Source organism: Tenrec ecaudatus, chromosome 1 (genome assembly GCF_050624435.1).
Source record: "Tenrec ecaudatus isolate mTenEca1 chromosome 1, mTenEca1.hap1, whole genome shotgun sequence".
Classification (NCBI taxonomy): domain Eukaryota; kingdom Metazoa; phylum Chordata; class Mammalia; order Afrosoricida; family Tenrecidae; genus Tenrec; species Tenrec ecaudatus.
The window spans coordinates 191,734,079-191,757,544 of record NC_134530.1 but is presented as its reverse complement, the minus strand read 5'-3'; the positions used below and the strand labels follow the sequence as shown (position 1 = coordinate 191,757,544).

Sequence of the window (23,466 nt, the reverse complement as noted above, 5' to 3'; positions counted from 1 at the left end):
ATACTGTACTTTAAAAAAGCTATTCTAGAATCCATCAATGACAATAAAAGTGTGCATATATTCATATTGGATTTCTTCAAAGAAGCTATTGATTTTTTAAGTTCCATTCTAAGTAGAGAACCTAAGAAAAGCTTAACTAGAATTGGCCTATTCTATTTATCTAGACATCAAACTTATCTGTCAATAAGGACCTTACAATATTTACATGTTGTTTTAGAGATAATGCCATAGTTTGATTGTCTCAAGAATTTTAGTTTAGAGATAATGCCATAGTTTGATTGTCTCAAGAAGAGCCATTACAAAGTATATTATCCCAAATCCCATAAGAGAAAAGGCAAAAGATGGACAAGAGGAGAAAAGGGGGCAGGGCATAGCCAGGAAAAGGCAACTCATCTTTTCCCTCCTGAGAGAGAACCTTTTACAACAATCACCCATTCTGAAACAGCTAGCATAAATTTAAAGTCAAGTAACTTTTCTTTGGAAACCCCATTGATGAATCTGACTTACTGACAATGTATAAGAGGGAGATAGATTTCTGTTAATGAAACTCTGTATCTATCTATTCCTTGATAGCAACAGACACAACATACCTTTGTGTGCTCTGTGGTTCATTTACATTGTGGAAATGAAAAAACCAGCCATTTATAAAAAAGGGCATATTAGATTCTTGCAGAATCTAATTTTCCCTTAAATTGCTATGTCAATTAATGATGATGATAGTCCTCTACCTGAATGTACTGCTTCAATATAATTATAACCCAAACCAAATGCTCACTGCCATCTAGTCAATTCCAACTCATAGTGATCCTACAGGACACAGTAAAACTGCCCCTGTTGATTTCCAAGACTAAATCTCTAGGAGGCTGGAAAGCCACACGTTTTTCCCTTGGAGCAGCTAGTATTCAAACTGCTGACCTTAAGGTTAACAGTCCAACACATAACCCACGACATCACCAAGGATCCTTACAGAGCAATTATTGCTAAGCTTTGGGAAAACTAAAGAATGTGATTTTCAGACCTCCCATCTCCTGCGGTGACAACGTGGTGATGGCGCTGTCTGGTCCCGTCTGTGTGCTGCAAGCCTGGGATTCTACAGAGGAGCAACCAGGGCGCCAGGTAACTCTAACCTTGAGCCCAGGGCAGTCTGTGCTCCAGCCACTCTCTATCCAGAAATGGGCCAAGTATCTTGGCACCTCCGGAACTCGGCTTACCGGCTGCCCTCCTTTCCCTGCAGGTTTCTTTGGTTGGATTGCCCACTGCGCGGCCCCCAGAAGCCCAAGACCCACACGGAGTCAGAGGCGGTCCCGCCAATGCCAGTGGAGAGCCCACTGGTGAACTCCAGGGAACCGGAGCAGGATGCTCCAAGCACTGAGGACAAGAGTGAAGTACCACCCACGGAATGCTTCCAGAAGTTGCACCAGCAGCCACTTGAGGCTGGTGTCAGCTTCTTTGAGGACCCGCTGACACGTGGATTCAGGAGTCTTGGTCCCCAGGCCCAGGCGCCACCATCCTTCACTCGCAGCCTCTCTGACTCAGACCCTCTGCTCTCGAGTCCGATGGCGGACCTGGGACCTGTGCTGCGCATGCCTGTAGGAGATAGGTGGGCCTGTCTGCCCCTGTGAAACCATTTCGGACTTTCAGCTGCACCTGGTCCTGATGCTGCCTCCCTCAGCCCCTGTTCCTGCCTGCTTCTTACGATTCTGCCTGACTAGGGCCAGGGAGGCTCTCGCCCTGTGAGCTGCCAGGTTTTCACCAACTTCGGAACCATGAGAGTCTGCACCCACAGGACTGCCCTCTACCTGGGAACATTCAATGCACCTTTCCTTGCCATCTGCCTGCAGATACTTCAGTTTGAAGACGCCACGTTGATCTTCGGATTAGGGACCTATGTAGTTGGACTGGATTGGGATGCCTTCTTATTCGTCGGTTTTAATAAATCACTTTGCGGTGGGGGGGGTGTTCTTACAGCTTTTATCACAATCCAGACATCAATTGTATCAAGCACATTGTACAGATGTTGCCATCATCATTTCCAAAACATTCTTTCTCCTTGAGCCCTTGGTATCAGCTATTTTTTTCCCCCTCCCTCCCTGGCCCTTCCACCCTCGTGAACCCTTGATAATTTATAAATTATTTTTCACCAAAAAAACAACTAAACAATGCATAATTCAAATTTTAATTTACTAATCAAGGAAATTCAGAGTAACAAGTTTAGTTTTGAAAGCTCATCCTTAATAGCATCACGCTTTATCACTGATGATAAAAACTATAAAAAGTAAAAAACTCACTGCTCTCATCATGTCAATTCCAACTCATAGTGACCCCATAGGATAGGATAGAACTGCCTCGGTGGGTTTCTAAGATGATAACTCTTTATGAAGGGAAAACACCACATCTTCCTCCTGCAGAGCAGCTGGTGGTTTCAAACTGTTGATCTAGAGGCCAGCAGCCCAACACTTAAATGCGCCTCCACCAGGGTTCCAGACCAACACTATGAGGAGGGGGAAAACATTTACCTCTTCTGTATTCTACTTGCAGTTTCTTTTCTAGAAGTCTATTTACTTAGCATTTTTAGCGTTTAGTGGTTACTCTTAAGATTTTTTAAATTCAATTGTTAACTGCACTGCTAATGAAGATATGCCTTAAATGTAATGTTTTCCCTCCCTCTCTCATTTTCAGTCAGTCTACTGTATTTTTTCATTGGCTCCCTCCCTATCTCATCTGGTTCCTAATGAACATATCTTACTTTAAAGGCTAATTACAAAATTTGTTTAAATATTCTATTTGACTCTTTGATGGTACTACTTTGATTAAAGCAGAGGTTCTCAACCTGTGGGTCACGACCCCTTTGGGGGGATGTGTGTTGAATGTCCCTTTCACAGGGGTCACCTAAGACCATCGGAAAACATGTATTTCCAATGGTCTTAGGAACAAAGACACCTTTCCTCTCATCTCCAGGCAGGTCCCTCACATGCAGATATGCCCACATACGAGTATCCCGAGAGAAGACTGTTACCCATGCTACACCATGTTTCAAGACAAAATTTCATTGATTTATAATTAGAAATAAATATTCACAATATATAATTACATATTGTTTTTGTGATTAATCACTGTCTTAATTATGTCCCATTTATGACCATGAAAATAAATCCTGCATATCAGATATTTATATGGCAATTCATAACAGTAGCAAAATTAGTTATAAAGTAGCAATGAAAATAATTTTATGGTTGGGGGTCACCACAACATGAGGAACTGTATTAAAAGGTCACAACATTGGGAAGGTTGAGAGCCACTGGATTAAAGTAAAGGGGGAAATCATCAAAAGTTTTTAATTGGAAAAATATAGTGCTCTTTTTCTTTATCAGTTTTTTTCATTGTGTCTCTTTTGCATATGTCTTTCCTATTCTTTGAATCCATGTGCTTCCAAACTAGTCTCTTCCCATGTTACTCTCTATATATTCTAGAATGTCGACATAACACAATGTCGACATAACACAAATGTCGACATAACACAAATAATTAACTTCATAAGCAGGAAAAAAGTGAAATGGAGGAAATTTTCTTGTTGTGCTATATCAAAAAATGTTAACTTTAAAGGAAAAAGAAAAATATCAGAAGACGAATTGAAAAATACACTGCAAGCTTTGGAGAAAATGAAATATCCAGAACAATCCCACGAACTCAGTAGCTTTATTAGAAATGGAGAGGGGGCTTTCCCTATAAACACCATTACTATTGAGATCAGCTGGCAGACGAGCGCCGAGAGGTCAGAACAAAACTGGAACTTCATCCCTGGACACAGCTCCGGTCTATTCTGCACACACACCAAACACGGGTTTCTACGAATCAGACTTGAGATTCCTACCGTCTGAAATGTACATTCAAATCTTTGGTAAATCTCTCCCCTCTGCCCCCAACAAAAGAAGCAATTCCACTAAGCAATGTTTAGCTAATTTTACTCAACTTATCTGAATTATATCCTTTTCCTAATTGTTCAGAAAAGGTTCTATGGCAACCAAAGGTCAAGTCTCAAAAGCATACCTCAGGGCAGATTATAAACAGCCTGCCCCCATCCTTCTTCCTTTTTTTCCCCTTCTCCTTCCTTGACTACTCAACAGTCTGGTGAACTATGATTGTATTTTAGAAGAAAGGAATTTGCTTAAACTGTACATGTTAAGATGGAAAAAAGTCAAATGAGTAAAATCATGAAATATAGAATTGGAGGCTTTTTCCTAAGATGTCACATCTGAAATTTTTTATCAGGTTCATTTAAACCTGTCCAAGAAAAAAGAGAAACATAATCACTACTAATTATCTCTCCCTGGGTTCCATGATTTTATAAGAAATGGAGAGGAGTGAAATTTGTCTCTAATTAGAGTTTATGTTGTTAGTCCTGCATTCCTTTTTCAAATCAAAGTACATCATCAGATAAGGATGCTGATGCTCCAGGTTGATGAGCATCACAAGAGTTAGACTCTGGAACCAGGTTAGGCATCTTGAAAATTTCTACCTCTGCCCGGCACGCACTGCCTTTCACATAGGCAGTCTTTCTAGAATTCTATTGACAGAGGTCTGTTTCCTCTTCTAAAGGCGTAAACTCTCTGTAAATTAAATTGTAAATCTGCTTCTGTGATTTTGATATATTAATCTCTTAATAAGTATGCTAGTCTGGGTGCACTAGAGAAACAAATCCATGGATGCACATATGTGTATAAGAAAAAGATTTAAATTCCACTTTCCTCTAGTTCCTAAATGCTTGCTTCCTCCCCACCCACCACTATCATGAACTCAATTCTACCTTGCAAGTCTGGCTAGACCAGAGGATGTACACTGGTACAGGTTGGAAAGGGGGAACCGATTACAAGGATCTACATATAACCTCCTCTCTGGGGGGTGGACAACAGAAAAGTGGGTGAAGGAAGACGTCAGACAGGGCAAGATATGACAAAATAATAATTTATAAATTATCAAGGCTTCATGAGGGAGGGGGGAACGGGAGGGAGGGAAAAATGTGGACCTGATGCCAAGGGCTTAAGTGGAGAGCAAACATTTTGAGAATGATGAGGGCAATGAATGTACAAATGTGCTTTACACAACTGATGTATGTATGGATTGTAATAAGAATTGTATGAGCCCCTAATAAAAATAAAATATCAGAATCTTAAAAAAAAAGATTTATATACAAGAGCAATTAAACATTGAGAAAGCAATGCCAGTCCAAGTCCCTAAGTCCAATATTAGCCCATAGTCTGATACCAATCTATAAGTCCTCTGGAGACTCACGACACACATGCAAAGATGCCAAATGCAGGACGATCACAGGCCAGTGGGTTGGATCCAGTGGTGTTGTAAGCACCTCAGCACTGGCAGGGGGTCTCTAAGTATCTACTCCAGCTTCAGAGGTCTGGTTGCATCAGGGTAGGTCCATGTGGCTTCTCCAACTTTGGGCACTAGCATAGTTCCAAAAGTCATGTCAGCTGCAATGTCTCCCAGGGAGTAGCAGAGAGAGAAGTATCTTCTGTCTCCAAGGAGGAAGTACAGGATTTCCCAGAATCCTCAGGAGAAAGCCATGCCCACACAGAGGCCTCATTGAGTACGATCTGATTGACAAGCTAGACTCCACCCCTACACTCTTTATCCTCAAATCGACAAACGATTATATATCTACCACAATAAGCTAAACTTCAACAATAGTGTAAAATTTATGCTATCAACTTGAAATGTAGTAAAAATGACAAAATGGTAATTTTTGTCATTAAAATAACCTATTTTCTTATCTGTATTTTCATTCCATATAGAAATATTAAAGTATTTAACGAAAGCTATTTTCTAGTAACCCAGTCCTAGTAAGTACGACTATTATGTGCACTAATGCCCTAACACAACTAGGATACTGAAACTGACAAGAATAGAACCAGTCACATTCACCTCTGTGGCCTGTTAACTGGAACAACTGAACTATTTTGTACTTATCAAAACCAACAGTTTTGCCTATAAAACTGTTTATTGTACTTGTGGTTTTACAATGATATGTATTGATTCTTTAATTATATTTGCAAACTATTTCTCTGAAGCAATTCGGCTCTTTCTCCCTCTCTAAATCTAAGATCATTTTCACTCTAAAATGTTTACTTGAAAGAGTGAAGCCAGCTTTTATTAATGTGTCTTATCATTATCAGTCATTTACTCCACATCACTCACTCAATTCACAACTAAAATAGCCTGCTGGTAGCTGTTGTGATCCCATAACAAATAAGGTACAGTCATGTCATCCAAGAGATTCCAACCTAGTAGAGAAGTTCATACCAACATTGTACTGAAAACTAAAGGAATACACCCGATATTAGAAGTGTGAACAGTGTTATTTGCCACAGATAAACACTGATTAATTCAAAAAGTAGAATGAAGAAAAAATCTGCTGCGAAGTGATTGATCTAATTTGGCCCTCAACATGTATGGGGTTTCCATATATAGCTAGGAGGAGGAGAGGTGAAGAGGAAGAACAGAAAGTGGAGGGTCGAATGTGAGCAAACACTGATGTATATGAGAATGCCCGAAGTATCCCTATAAGGCTTAGACTCAGAGTACCTGTAACAGGTATGAAAAGATGGTATTAGAAAATCACATCTAGGTCAGAATTGAAGATATTTTTATTGCCATTAAAAATTCAGGCCTCACCCTATAGATAATGAAGCTTAAGTGAAGATATCTATAGAGAGAAAACATTATGATTCAGTTAGTGCTTCATGAAGATATTTCTAAACAATCTGAAATGAGTTATATTTATTTAGTTGTGAGTTGATCACTGGCAAATCTGGAGTCTAACGTAAAAATGATGTCATGGACACAGTATTTTTTGAGTATTCCTTCAGCAATTTAACAGAAGCAAGAGGAGAAAAAACCAACCAACCATATGTAACAAACCTCAGTAATACATAGAGGTGATTCTGGGTGGTAGTAGGGGTTAGCTGATTTTCACTGATAGACTTCATAGAAAACTGCTTGGTCCTGCACTAACAATTGTTGCTATATTTCTTTCTATTGCTGTAGCTACTGTGTCAGCTCATCTCCATGATAGTCTTCCTCTGTCATGCTGATCCTCTGCATTACCAAGCACGGATATTTTTCCCCAGAATCTGGTCCCTCCCCAATAATAGGCCCGGAGTACATGAGACCAAGTCTTGCCATTCTCGCTTCTAAGGGGCATTCTGGATATATTTCTTCTGAGACAGATTTGTTGGTTCTTCTGGCAATCCACAATACATTCCATACTTTGTCAATACCATAATTCAAATTCATTGGTTCTTTGGTCTTCCTTATTCGAATAGTGTGCAGCTTTCACATGCATATGAGGTGAGTGACAATAGTATGGCACACCTTAGTCTTCCAAGTGACATCTTTGCTTTTGACCGCTTTAAAGAAGTGTTTTGAAGCATACTCACCCAATGGAATCTGCACTTGGTTTTTGACCGCAGTTTTCATGGCTGTGGATTTTGTAGGCATAAGTAAAATGAAATTCTTGACAATTGCGATCTTTTCTCCATTTATCATGGTGTTGCTTACTGGTCCAGTTCTAAGGATTTTTGTTTACATTGATTTGCTATCCACGGTGAAGGTGGTAGTCTGTGATCTTCATTAGTACGTGCTTTAAGTCCTCTTACTTTTCCGGTTGTGTCATCTTCATATCATTGGGTGTTAATGAGTCTTCCTCCATTTCTAGCCCAGCTTCTCAGATTACTGACTCAGCATACAGATTGAATAGGCATGGCAAAAGGTCAAAATTTTGAACCCACAACTTTCACTTGGCCCATGTACAGATTTCACATGAGCACAATTAAGTGTCTGGAATGCCCATTCTTTATGATGCGATGCATAAGTGTTATGATCCACACAGTCTAATGCCTTTCCATAGTTAAGAAAGCACAGGTAATCGTCTTTATGGTATTCTTTGCTTTCAGTCACAATCTGACACCAGCAATGAAATGCACTCCTATCATGTCCTCTTCGGAGGCTTTAACTTATGACAATCCCCAGTGGATGTACTGCTACAGCCATTTAAAAATTATCTTCAGTAAAATTTTACTCCTATATGATATTTCTAAATCATTTCTTCATTCTGTTAGATCACTTTTCTTGGGAAAGACCACAAATATGGATCTCTTCCTGTTGGCCAGGGAGGTGGCTGCCTTCTGAATTTCTTAGCATAATCAAGGGAGCGCTTTCAATTTGCTAGAACTTCTCAACTGGTAATCAGTCAATTCCTGGAGCCTTATTTTCCATCAATACCTTTAATGCAGCTGGGACTGGTTAGTTCCTCCTGAAACGGCTGCATCTTGATCAATTCTTTTTATTACAACTGTTTATTCTCCCATCTTCTTTTGATGCTTCCTGCATCATTCAATAGTCTCCCCATAGAATCTTTTAATATTGAAATTTGAGGCCTGAGTTTTTTCTTTTTAGTAACAATTTTATTGGCATATAATCCACAAATTATATAATAGTTCAATATATTATGAAGAGTTGTAAAATTATCAGCACAATCCATTTTAGAACATTTTCTTCATTCTTGTACTCATTAGCTCCTCATTTCCGCTAACCTCCTCTGCCATACCCCCAAGGAACTATTAATCCAGTTACTGTCACTATAGATTCACTATCCTTGATTTCATACACAAAAAAGCATTTTAAAAAGAGAGCAACAAAAAAGAAAATGAAAAACTAACACCAATAACAAAGTAAAAACCTCAATCAAAAAGAAAACAGAAATTAAAAACTACAACAAAATTTAAACAAGTCAAAATGATAAGGTGTTGCATTTTAACTATCTGCATCTGTATTGGTTCACTTTCCATGGCATTCTGCATGATAACAAAGCTCTTCACCTCTAGGTCTATGGTCAGAGGAAATTTACCAGAGGCTTAATCCATATGTATTTCTCCTTCACTTTGTTTATTAACTAAAACAACTTTATAATGAGACAGAAGGGAGATGGTAAGATACTACATTTTAACTTAACTCTGTCTGCTACAATTGGTTTCAGATTGCTGTCTGAAAAGCCATGTGTATGTACTCTTCCCATTTGGTTTTCTCAAGTCTTCGCACATTTCTTCATCATACTTTACTCTGCCTTCTTGAACTCCTTTTGAAATCTGTGCAGCACTTTTGCTTCCTCATTTCTACCATTCATCTTAGCTGCTGTAAGTTCAAGAGCAAGTTGCAGAATCTCTTCTCATTTTTTTGGGTCATTTCTTCCTGTATGATGTCCTCAGTGTCATTTCACAACTCCTTTGGTATTTGAAGATCAATGTTCAATACATCCAATCTATTACTGAGAGGATCTCTAAATTCAGGTTGGATATGATCAAGGTAATTCTTTGGTTCTCGTGGACTTTACTTTTCCTCCACTTAAACATGAATTTGAATATGAGTTGTAGGGCAGCCCCTTGTTTTAACTGATGATATTAAACTTTTCTTATCATCTCTTTCCACATATGTAGTTGATTTGATTTCTATCTGGCAAATCTATCTGGCAGTTACTGTTTGTGTTGTCAAAAAAAGGTGATTTCTCATTTGTCTTGAAAAATTATATCATGCACTCTCCTTCACTAAAGTCATTATTTTGCAACTGCCAATTATTTTTTCTAATTTTCAAATAATCAGCAATAATTACTTATGAATCTAAATTGCCTGTTTGACCCATTTCAGACTGAAGAAATTGGTAGCATTTTCATCTTTGGCATAGTGACTGATGAGTAAATTTGAATAATAGTAATATTACCTGGTCTTTCTTATAAGCATGAGTATTATTCTATAGATGACAACAGTGTATATCAGGATAGATCTTCAAATCCTCTTTTTATCAATGAATTCCCTTTCAATCTGCCAGCTAGCATAGTAGACTATGTCCACATTGCTAGTATGAATTCATTTTAGCTCACTAATGCCTACAGTATGAATCTTCAAGTATTCTATTTCATTTGAGATCATTTTCAATATTCCTCATTCATGCTTCAAACATTCTTTTTGTTCATGCAAATATGTTTTCATTCATTCATTAAACTGGGATATATAAAGTCTAGATTCACTACTGGCATGGAAGGGTTTCTTTAAAAAATATCATTTTATTTGGGGCTCATATGACTCTTATCACAATGCATACATCCACTGTATCAAGTACATTTGTACATCTGTTGCCCTCATCATTCTCAAAACATTTGCTTTGTAGTTGAGTCCTTGGTATCAGCTACTCATTTTTACCCTCCTTCCCTGCTCCCCCGCATACTTCATACATTCTGTGGTCTAATTATTAATTGATGTTTACAGCTATCTATCTCTTCTCATTTTGAATCATGCCACGTCAGAATTTTTTAAAACCACAAATCACAGTACGCAATTCAAATATATTTCTGTAATGCTTTTCTCCATTACTTAACAATGTAACTTGGAGTTTCATATTAATACCCGTGAAGCCAACTTTTTCTTCTTAATAGGTGCACTGCCACCCCACCCCACCCCAAAATCAACCATTGGAAATCTATGGTGTGCAGTTCTACTCTGGTGGCAACTGATTGCTGTCAGTCATGCATTATATGGACTACTCATGTCATTTCTTTAAGTAATCGCTTCTTACTGGCTATTAAGGCTGTTTTTGTTCCTTTGCTATTACGAGCAATGATGCAATGATGTGAGATCTGTAGGATAAATCTAGACGTAGACTGCTCCTAGGGCAACGGGGATGGCTATTCTGCCAAAATGAATCTTACAGAAGCTGCCCTCTGTAGAGGCAATTTAGCATTAATGAACTAGAATGCTTGTTTCCTCCTATCCTCTTTAGCACAGGCATTTTTATATTTGCTAATAATCTTGTGGTAAAAATTGGTGGCACATTATAATTTTAATTTGCTTTTATCTGGTTATAAATGAAGTACAGTCTTTTTCTGATGTTTAAATGCCATTTTAATTTTCTTTCCTGTGAACTGCATATGCCCTTTCCCAGATCTTTATATTCAAAGTTTCAATCAGCTAATGCGTGCGCAGCGTCGAGTCTAATGGTATGACAAGGCCAGCTAGAGACAGCAATCCTTTTCCCTACTCTTTTTACTCGCGGTTCTTTCCCCATAAGGACCTGCTTTTGTCTTTCTGAGCTAATTCTTTTTGAACTAAAAAATTCTAAGCTCACTATCATTGAGTCAATGCTGACACAGAGCAACCCTTTAAGACAGAGTACCACACTGCTTCTGTGAATTCCTGAGACTGTAACTTTTTACAGGAATAGAAAGCCCCATGTTTCTCCTACAGAACAACTAGTGGTTTCAAACTGCTGACTTTGCAGTTAGCAGCTCAATGTGTAACCACTATGCCACCAGGGCTCCTAATTCTTTTGGATGTTCCTATCACATATCTAAATAGTATGACTGTGCCAATACTTTTTTAAAAAAAATCCATCTTATACATTATTTATTGGTTTTCTACTATGGAAGATGAAGATTTGGCTCTTTCCTCCCCCATCTCCATCCCAGTACTAACTATGCATACACACTTCCTATTCTCTCACCCTCCCTACATAGTCACAGAGTAATTTTGGTAGGGATAAGCAAAATTATGACTATGAATGCTATTTAGAGTCCAGCCACTTATCGCTTCTCGGCCTTTTGGCTAAGATCAAGTGTAGAATTCAGCCACTTAACAAATCTACATAAAGTACTGCATAATGCTCCAGAGTATGCAGCATCTGAAAGGAAGCCTATGGAACCAAATGAGGTATTTCCACTCGGTCCTATATGGATGCTAGGGGTTGGAGTCAACTTGATGGTAAACATCACCACAAACGGTTATCTTTCGAAAAAGATATGGTAGTATTGCTTCAAGTGAGAATCAACTTGACAACAATAGATTTGTTTGATTTGGATTTTAAATAGCAATAATGTGTAAAGGAGAAATGTGGGTAATGAAGATTTATTATCAAAATAAACATGGGTTTTCAGTTTATCAAAAGGCAGAATTAAAACTGATGACAATGTTTATGTATGTGAAATTGATTAATAAGTAAACTAATAAAGAGTTCTACAAAACAGGCAGTAAACTTGGGGAGAATTTATTATAATAAATTAAAAAGACATAGAAATGTAAGTAAATGAATAATCAAGCAGCAATTACAGGAGATACCGAAAACATAGAGACATAGAGGACATCAAGAATGTTTATACACAGCACTCTGGGTATAAGACACTTTATATATAAATCCATTTAATTTTTATTAAATCCATGAGGTAGATACAATTATTAAAACCATTTCACGGGTAAGGAATCTGAGGCACAGCGAGGTTAAATAACTTGCCTTTAAAACAGTAAGTGGCAAAGGTTGGACCTGAACTCAGCTAGAATCACAGTGAAACATGGGCTTCCTTCTCACTTTCCCCTGCTCTGGGACTTCTGGAGCAAAATTGCTAACACCCGACACAAAACCAGGTCCCCTGCACATTGCCATTCGGTGGGATGTGACAGCACAGAGTAGAACTGCTCTATAGAGTAGACTGCGAATCCTTAGGAAACCAAACTGCACCATCTTTCCCCTTTAGAGCAGCTGGTGGGTTCAAACCACCAGTATTTTGTTTAATAGCCAAACACTTTAACCACGGTGACGCCAGGACTCCTTTTAACTCTGGGAACAACACAAATGACTATGTGAATTAGAAAAAGGAAACCTGTATTTAAGACCCTTTATTGCCATCTACTGGATATATATGAAATAACTATAAATCAAAACCAAGATGCGTAGCAACCCTCTAGGGCAGGGTAGAACTACCCCTGTAGGTTTCCCAGACTCTGTTACATTAGTACAAAGCCTCATCTTTCTCCAGTGGAGGGGCTGATGGTTGCAAACTGCTGGCTCTGCAGTGAGCAATCCAATGCAGAACCTCTCCTCCAGAATCAGGAAGACATCAATGACACCCTTAATTGGACAGAACCCTTGTAGCAGAGTAGGTTACACACTGGGTTGGCGGCTAACCAAAGGTAAGCATTTCAAATCCACCAGGAAATCAGAAGGGCAAAAACGAGACTACCTGCTCCCATAAAGATTTAGTGTCTCGGAAATCCCCAGGGCTAGTCTCCTGTCTTAGAGGGCTGCTTCAAGTTAGAATTAACTCAGTGGTAATGTTGTCTTGAGGGACAAAAGAGTGGATGAGGTATCCAAATTTCCACTTCCAGGTGGTCGGATTGAAAGACTTAGAACTGATATACCACAGAAAAAAACAACTGCTATTCAAAACCTATCTCAAAAAAATTGAAATTAGCTTTGATAGGTTAGCTTGAGACCTTAGTAAGCATCATTTAAAAATTTATTTATGCTGTTTTTGAGCTATAAATAACTACCTTCCAAAAGAAATGTAGGAATGTGTTAAAAGGTAACTGATACTTCAGCATTTATTTGGCTAGTAGATGGCAGGTTCTTCTCTGTACTGGACAAACCTGGTTCAACTGGGCTGGCAATCAAGTCAGTTCTTTGTTAATGCTTGTTTTGAAAATGTGAGTGTCTTATTGGAACTGGTATTCTAGGAAACAAACTGCACCTAACACATTGTTCCTTCTGGCGTATGCAGGGTAAATATGAGGAGAACAAAGAAAACTGCACCAGATGAACTGAATCAGAGATGAGTACACAAAACACCTATACGGACCATCCAACAGACACCTCACTTTTCTTCACATGTCATGAGCCACACCAACCACTGCTGGCCTAAAACACTGTCTGATTTCAGAGCACCCTTTTTTCACCACTTCATAGCAACTTATGGATGGAACATCACCTTTCCAACTAACAGGTAAGCGTCCGGTCTTCTTCAAGGTAGGACTATGCTTATTGTAGTACTTCTGTGTTTCTCAAGCAGTTGACACATTTTCACTCCCTCTTATCTTTTCTGTGTGTCACTGATCCGAGCTCTTGAGTGCAGAGCCCTAACACCCGTTCATCACTTATATGCTCTAAGTTTTCAGTGTGCAATTCTGCAGTGATTTTTAGGAATGCATATGCCATGTTACAGTAGGACTGACTACATCAGCGGTTCTCAACCTGTGTGGGGGTAGCAACCCCTTTAGGGGTAGTACGACCTTTTCACGGGGGTCACGAGATTCAGAACAGTAGCAAAATTACAGTTATGAAGTAGCAATGAAAATAATTTTATGGTTGGGGGATCACCAGAACACGAGGGACTATATTAAAGGGTCGCGGCATTAGGAAGGTTGAGAACCACTGCTGTACATGATTATTTTATCCCCGGCTAACGCCCATTCTTCTAGAATACTACCATTAGTATTACATGTGTATTTTAGAGAATCAGATTACAAAGAGAAGCACACACTGGCTCACCGCTTTTAAGATAACCTGAAACTGCCCAGCTAAATAATGTCCCTTGGGGGACATTCCAGGAATTTGTACCTTAAATTATCCATAATGTTTGCAATACTTCTTGAGCTCTGATGACCTTTCCTAAAATTTCTTATGCATCACTGATGAACATAAAAGCTGGATATTCTATAGTTGTTTTAGTTGGAGGCTGCTAACATAATCTTCAAATGGTCTTAGTTACTATATAAAAGAGAAACAAAACTTGACATTGGTAAAGAAGTTTCAAAGACGGTAGGGACGCCATTATTCACAGAGTTCCATTATTCACAGAGCCATTATTCACAGAGCTAGAAGCAATTGCTTTGTTTGTAAATATAAAGGTTTGATCACTTGTAAATATCTTACCCCAAGGTTCAAAATTGGTTTCTATTGATTAAAGAAGTACACAGACTAACTTAATAAATATAAGTAATCTAAATATTTAGTGCTAACCACACACTCATTTTGTCAGCATTTTTAATACCATTATTTAAAAAACTGAAATAGGATGCTTCTTGTGATAGTAAATCTTCACTACCCATACTTCTCCTTCTTTATTTAAAATACAAAAAAACAATCTATTGCCATTGATCCTAGCTCATATGGACATTATCACATTTTTCAAAAGATAATTATTGGTAAATTTGTTCTAGTTTTTAACATTTGCTGCTTTTCTCTCCCCCATTTTCTTTTCAACTAAGGTTTCTATCTGGTTTATTACTTTGCTATTCTTGTGAATTTTGTTTTTAAATATTTTTTCTGTATAGGAAATCAGGATAGGTAAATGCGTCCCTGGAGGTATGGCAGTTTGTGGGAAAGTGAGAAGCTAACAACAAGGAGTACAAGAAAAAAGAAAATGTTCTACAACTGATTGTGGTGGCAACTGTACAACTATTCTTGAATTGACTGAACTATTGAATTGGATGGTATGTGAATTATATGCCAATGAAACTGTTGAAAATTTTAATAAGATAGTCATTGGTGGAGGTGTGTGCTGTCGAACTGATTCTGGGTCTTGCAGCCATAAAGGGCAGAATGGAATGAGCCCACCTAGTTTCGTAAGCTGCCATCCTTCTGGAAGCTGGTTGCTTTATCTTTTCTCCCAAAGGTCTGCTCTGCTGATGAGTTCAAACAGCTGATCTTTAGGATAGCAAATGAGCGCCTAACCATTCTGTCACCACAGCTCTTTCACAAGATACTAGCATCCTGGAAAGACTTCAGAAACCATCTAGGAACTCATATTATTCTTAAGAATAAGACTGAAGTCACTCCAAGTTTACAGATAAAGTTCAAGATGAGGCTAATTTAATCTACCAGAGAGGGTCAAGGTTAAAGCTTAGCTATTAATTATTATCAATATCATCTAATAATTATGATCATACTATTTATTGGTTAAAGTAATTTTATAAATGCTTTAAGAAAGACTATTCTGCTTTAATTATTTTTCAAAGTTTCTTCAGTTTTTCCAATTTGGTTTCTTTATTTTAAAATTTTCTGTCTGCCATTATTGACATACCTTCCCACCATCGAGGAATAAATAAACTTTGGTATATTCATACTATAGAATTTTATGCATCAATAAGAAAGAATGATAACTCTCTTTAACACCACAAGACAGGGACAAAAATGGAGAACATTGTGCTTAGCAAACTCAGTCAATCTTACAAAGACAAATATTCAATGTCACCATTGTTATAAGGAAAAGCGTAGTTTATACATTATCAATGGACAAGCCTTTGATGGCTATGAGGCCAGGGTCAAGGGGGGAAACAGGGAAGACAAGAAAAATGGAGAGTTTAACATGAAAACTAACTAAATTTGCTTAATGAGGGAAAAACCTCCAGCTTCCGTACCCCTTAGATCTAAATATTGGTCTGAGTGGCTAAAACAGCAGGGAAAGTAAAACTGAAGAGGACCTATCAGTTCATTTCAAACATATAAACAAAAGGACAAGGTTTTTAATTAGTAACTGATGAACGAAGGAGAAAACTCATGAGAAGAATGCTTTCTTTGGGAGTTAAAAAGAATGAAACATTTTAGCAGCTACACTGGAAAAACCAACTGTTTGAAACTTCATCCACCCTGTAAAATGCTCTCCCTCCAGCCCCCACCAGCAATTCAGTAATTTTGTTCTATACCATCCCCTAAGTTATGTTCCCCCACTCCACCCCACCCTGACTCTATTTATTATCTTCTGTACTCAATTACAGGCAGATGATTGTTGAATGCCTATCATCTCCATCATCCTTTTCATATTCAAACTTGTAAGCTCATTGACCTCACCAGCTTCTCACCACATACACCACTGAATGCTATCAGCCCCTAAGCTCACACATATTACATAATGGCAGTTATACCAACGTTACAACTGCATATGTCTAAGGGCACCATCACCACCAGGCTGGTAAAATGGGTCTGGTGGCTGTATAGTGGTACCAGACTTTGTTGTAACTTTTATTTCTTTTATTGCTAGTTATGTTAAGCACTTTTCATTCACACTCATGAAGTGTCTGCCACTTGCTCATTATTTAACAAGGTAAAAGAAAGTTGTCTTATTTCTTTGTAAGGAAACCTTTGTGTATGCTGCTTAAAAGCTTTCTGTTCCATGTAGGTGTTGCAAATGTATTCTCTTACACAGCAGTTTGCTTTTAACTCTCTTGATGAATGGAATTCTTTATCGTAATATATCTCAATTTATCAATCATTTCTATTATTGGTGCTTTTATATCCTGTTTAAGAAATCTTTCCTTATCAAAGATCATGACACTGATCTTCTATATTATTTTCTAGAAGCCTGGTGCTATCATTCATGTGCGATCTACAATGAAGTGGAACTGCTGTGAGATGGGAGGGCTATTATAAAAGGACTCTACACTCAAGTTTCAATAATCTATTGTCTATTCTTCCACTAATAGTTTAATATAATTTTAAAATAATTATTATAGATTAAGTCTTCTCACTTTGTTCTTTTTTACCTTGGCTATTCTGGTGGCCTTAGTGGCATAGTGGGTTGTACTTGACACCATCGGCCACCCCTACAGAGAAAGATGAGGCTTTCTATTCTCCTAAAAAGTTACAGTCAGAATTGATTTTCGTGGCAGTGGATTTTTATTCTTGGTCTTTGGCATTTCCACATGAATTTTAGAATCAAATTTGCCAATCTGGGGGCAAACCCCCCAAACTTTGTTGGGATTTTTATTGTGATGTGAACTTACAGAAAATATTGAGTATTCTAAACCATGATTATGTATAAGCCTCCATTTATCTGTCTTTCTAAAATTCTTTCAATAATGTTTTATAATTTCTATGCAGAAATCCTGCACATCTTTCACTATATTTTACCATAGATATTTGTGATTCAGTAATGCTATGATAAATGATTTAATTTTAATTCATTTTATTTGATGCTAGCATATGGAAATACAATGGGCTTTGTATGTATTTTAACTTATGCATTTGTTTCTGTCTGTATACAACCTGTCTTCTTAACTACATAATGAATTTCTTAAAGAGAGAAACCTTATCTTATACTTCTTTTTATTCTTAGGAACTGACAGAACATGAGGCATGGAACCTTACAGATTCATCAATTATTTAATGAAATACTTGACAATAAGAAACCACTGACAATTAAAAATAGAAAAGATTATTCTCTAATTTAAGATCACATTGACACCTTAGGGAGTAAAGCTTTAGAAACAGTTTTTCTCCCTTCTAGCATTCTGAGTAGTTTCTTCTAGTGCTAAGTTAGGACATCAGGAGTCAGAATGGCGCTACATTTGTTTTCCAGGACAGAGGTGGCCTTTTACTCATAGACACGATACCTTGCCACCTCATCTTAGTTTTCTCTTTGGAGTCAGTACCTGAAACACTACGGATGTTTAACACTTTCCTATCTAGTTCTCTGTTCTGTAATAGTCTAATAATTCTTCAGCCTATGACTGCACTGGGCTCAGCTCTACTGATTTCTGTCAGTCAGAGCTTGATCAGGAAAGGTTCCTGGAACATTGGCAACAATAGTAATTAAACAATGAACAAAAGAGTGGAAAGCAGAGGACTGTGAGACAGTCCAAGTCACATAAAGCTTGCACTGTAAAATAAAAACAAGCTGTAAAATAGTTACACCCAAACAAGTTTGCAGGCTAGTTTAAGCCTACACCTAATCTAGTTTCAACACACTCCAAAGTACAGTGGAAACAAGAGAGGAAAGCTGGCTTCTTCATGTAAGACTCCATACAGAAAGATATTCACTATTCTGTCTAATTTCTCCAAAGCAAACCATTTAAAGGATAAAAAGACACACAAAGGATTCAAATTTTGACCCAGGATTCTGGGTTCCTTTAGAAAATAAAAAGGGAAGGAAATGTCAAACAACAAAAACAAATGAAAAATCATTTCTGATTAAAAAACAAAAAACTAAATCACAGAATTATCTATAAAGCCTGAGACAATAAGCAATTTTATTTGTCTATCAGAGGTCTATGACTAAGTGCCTAGCGCTCACTAAGCAAATAGTACCAAGATACAAAACACTTGCCATTTTCCAAATTCCTTTATTCTTTTATTTAATCTTAATTACTGTATGTTCCTTAAAATTATATGACTTGTCTAAATCATCTAAATATCCACTGGTATGCATGAAAAACAGCTAGCAGCATATATTTTATAATAAACAAAAGAGTTAATTTGATCTTGACATTAATTCCCAACCAGTCTAGAATGTAAGTCACATGGGCTAAATTAGCCTGATCGGACATTACGAGTACATTGTACAAGACAATGTCAGTAGCTGTATGAACAGGACACAATCAAACCACTCAACAGAGTTTCCACAGACACCAGATCTTCTAAGATGTTCAGTTTCAACAGATCACCTAATTCTCATTCAAAATTAAGAATCCAGCAGTAAGTCTGGAAACAGCACAGTATCTAGTCTCTCACTACTACCAAGTTGATGTCGACTCATAGTATAGTTGACGCTAGAGGACAGGGTTTCTGATACAATGACTCTTTTTAAGAGCAGAAAGCCTCATCTTTCTCCCTCGCCTCGAAGGGCCAGTGGTTTCAAACTGCTGACCTTATGGTTAGCAGCCCAGTGCTGAAACCACTACCCCAACAGGCCTTCTTTACTCAGCATGGGAACCTTGTTACCCAGGACTGAGATGGAATCTTATTAGTGCCAAGGTAAAATCTATTTCTGTAAAATTATTTTTCTGTAATATGGCAATAAAAAACAGAACTCCATAATAACCTTCTGGTTAAGATGCTACTGATTTCAATGTGCTTATTTAAGAGGAAATGCAGGATGTTTTGACTGTAATGATATGTCCATGAACTACCCTGTAAAAGCTTGGAATGTCATTATTCACTTACCTAGTTTTGTGGTGCCCTCTGGTGGGTACTCAGGAAACTGACCCTCGGAAGGGACACTCACAGTTCTCCTCAGGCATCGCCCTTTGGTGGAATCTGCCTGCTGCTCCTGTCCCCCGTCCACAGGTATCTGTAACAGAAGAGAAAAACACCAAACAAAATAGTGAACATAACCATCACTATTTCTGATTAAATAACACTTTAGCTAAAATGACGCAAAAAACATGTAATCAACAGAGCAAAGTAAAAGAAATGTATAAATAAAGGATATACCTGACAACCACAAACCCCTTTCCTGGAAGCTTTAAAAAAGAAAACTGAACAATCAGGAAAGGTGAGTATGCAAATTATCTTCATGAACTCTATATACAAATTATATCCAGGTGTGCACCTGCTTTGGAAACTCAGAAAACAAAACACCCACACAAATAAAAGGTCCTTGGATATCGGAAACTGGTTCATGAGACCCAACTTCGCCATTGTTCACTGGGTAAATGCAGATAAAGTTGACCCAAATTATTAAACTTGAACGCTTTCTAAAAATCAGCCTTTGTTAGACCGTGTTAAATCATTCAAAATTTTAAATCAAGCACTTTAAAAAGTCAATAAAACATTTTCAGCAAGAAGTTATAAATAATGATGTAAAATGGCATGCTGCCTTCCAAAGGAGGGATTAATTTTGAAAACCTTAAACATTAGTTTCCAGCATAGTTTCAAGAATAACTCACCTGTTGTTTGTGTATGTGAAAGGAGAGCTACAAATGATTTAAAAAAACAATCTCTATTGCCAAAAATGGTTTTAAATGTCTCAGTAGGTTCCCACTGGCCAGCAACAGATGACTCTACATTTCTCTCTTTCTTGCTAAAGACTTTCACAGTGAGATTTTCCTAGTAGCCTTTTGCAGAAGACATCTTAGTTTGGGGGAAGTATCAGTAATTCATGCTAATTTTAAAATGTCTATGTCCCTAATATTGTTTTAGCAAAATTCCACATTTAAGATTAATATGGAGTTCTCACTATTTGTAAGACTAAGAATTTATGAGTACATTTTAATGGGGACATTATTACCATCCCCCTTTCACAAATGAGAAATAATTCACCTCCCCAAATGACTAGAATGGGCACATATCACATCAACTGATTCTGCAAAACTGGGACAGACACTGGCTTAAATGCCCCTGCCTCCTGGTTTGTGCCTCAGTCATCTGACTCTTCTCCCTGAGGTCAAGGCAATGATAGCATGCTCTCTCTGTGTCCCTGGGAATTTGAGGAGCCAAGTTCTAAGGCCTCTATAAAGACTGGAACGTCACTCCCCACAGGAGCCCAAGTCCCATTTCTTCATTAGTAGAATTAGAGTTACTGGCGGCACACTGAGAAATTAAAGAGTAGAATTAAGAAAGGTAAAATTCTAAAAATAAGCTGAGTCCAAATAATGACATCAATAATGGCATGAGCACGTTCAAAAGTACAATGTAATACAAAACCTTACGAACAGTAATCTAAGTCATCGTATCCCTTTCAAGATGGAAATTTTATCATCTATAATTAAATAATTAAAAGGGTAGCACCATGAGGTTAAATGGCTCCTTCCTACTAAAGAAGAGAAAAATGAATCCCCTACTTGGCCTCAAAATAGGAAAGAATGGGGGTAAATTTGTTAAAAATAGTTTGGGCCTTTGAGGGAAAACAAACAAACAAAAACTAGATCTAAATAAACATAACTATTTAGGTGGCAAGTTTTAAATGCCTACTATTTAAAAATAATGGCATCATAGATTTACTACTATTGAGTAGTTTCTGACTCATACTGACCTTATACATCAGGGCAGAACTGGTTGTGTTAGTCTCTGAAACTGTAAATCTTTATGGGAGTAGAGAGTCTCATCTTTCTCCTGAGGAGTGGCAGGTGGTTTAGAATTACTGACCTGGAGGTTAGCAGGCCAACATGTAACTGACGCTGCCACTAGGGTTCCTAGTGATGTGATAAAGAGTAGGCAAAGAGTGGTTCAGTTGGCAGAGCTCTCATCTATCTCCCTTGGAATAGATCCAGGTTTGATTGCCAGTCAACGTCCCTATGTATAGTCAACACCCGTCAGTGAAGCATATGGATGAGCAGGTCTCAAGGGATCTTCCAGAATAAGAAAGACTAGGAAGGGAGACAACAAGCAATGAAAACCCTCTAATCACAATGCTGACTCACAATTGATCATGGGGATGGTGCAAGACTAGAAGGCATTTTGTTCCTTGTGCCCGGGAGCACATGGAGTCAATGGCCAAGTGGACTGCTGCTAACCACAACAATAAGCCATACAAAAGTAAAATGGCACTCGGGGTATCAGGGAAAATATTGCTGACTTTTATTCTAAACGTAAATGACTTGAAAATATTTTACTTTTACTATAATAGATTGCTTTTAGCTAAAATATTTCATAACAAGATATTGATCTACTCCTTTATAATTAGAGAGATCATATTTCAAGTCTGAGCTGGAGTTCACAGATCTTAGTAAGCAGCTAGAGAGAATCCATTTTAGAAGGGCAATTTTCTTCATTTGAGTTTATTTTAATTTAGTTCACTAGTTCCTATTACTTGCTTCTATTGAATTGTTCATTAAAAAAAACTAGATTTCTATTTTGTTTTGGTAACCCTCTTAAACCCTCTTTGGCTTTGCATTGCACTTAAAGTGCTCTTTCCTCAGTAGGGTATAAAATCCAGCATTTTCAATTCATTCCATTTTAGATGAGGAAAGTAAAAAGCATAACGAAAAAATGACTTAAATTTCTGTGATATGTTCCTTAAAAAGGCAAACTGTGGCTCTTGCTCCAAATCTTCTTTGTTGGTGCCAACCCTCCCTGACAAGGAAGAGCAACATGGACAAATCAAGTTCCTCTGAAAACACAGGCGTATATATTTATACCCATACTTTCCTACAGTGCATCTTTCAATTGGTTTAGTATTATCTGAAACTATTTCAATCTGAGTGCATAAGACCAAAAAGATAGTAAGTATTGGCCTATGTACATAAATTTATATGGCAATACACTGAGGTAGTGGATGGACTCTGGGTCTCTGCTCAAGCCCACCCCTAAGCCCCAATGCAAGAAAACATTGTTCTAACAAACAGGCATCCTGTGATGCTCACCCTCCCCACACAGTCCCGGAAGACAAAATGGGCACACAAGCAAATTTGATGGAGAAAGCTTATGGTGGCCAGGTATCAAAAGATATAGTGTCTGGGTTCTTAAAGGCTTGAAGTTAAACAAGTGGCCATCTATCAGAGAAGCAACATAGCCCACATGGAAAAAGCACACAAGCCTCTGAAATCATGAGGTGTTGATGGCATCAGGAAACAGGCATCAGAAAACTCCAAACAAACAAACATACTGTTGAGAATGAGGGGGGTCAGAGCAAAGACCCTAAACCCATCTGTAGACTAGGGGACATCCCCTCACAGAAGGGTCATAAGGAAGGGATGAGTCAACCAGGGCGCAGTATAGCACCGATGAAACACAATATTCCTCTGGCTCCTTGAGGCTTCCTCAAGCCCCACTATCATGACCCTAGTCCTTCCTTGCACTTAAAGTTAGACCTGAGCCTGTACACTGGTACACATAAGAGTTCACGACACACAGAATCCAGGTCAGATGAATCCCTCGGGAACAGAAATGGGATTAGTGATACCAGGAGGATAGGTCTAAGATGA

General features: G+C 38.0%; 1 protein-coding gene across 4 annotated transcripts in view; it reads right to left on the bottom strand.

Moving 5' to 3' along the window:
• The window catches only part of RASAL2 (RAS protein activator like 2), a 389,310-nt gene that overhangs the window by 167,436 nt on the left and 198,408 nt on the right, over positions 1 to 23,466 (bottom strand). For all 4 annotated transcript variants that reach the window (XM_075527831.1, XM_075527837.1, XM_075527842.1 and 1 more), the window contains exon 3: positions 19,766 to 19,892. In XM_075527831.1, the coding sequence (XP_075383946.1) occupies positions 19,766 to 19,892 (127 nt within the window). The remainder of the gene's footprint in view (positions 1 to 19,765; positions 19,893 to 23,466) is intronic.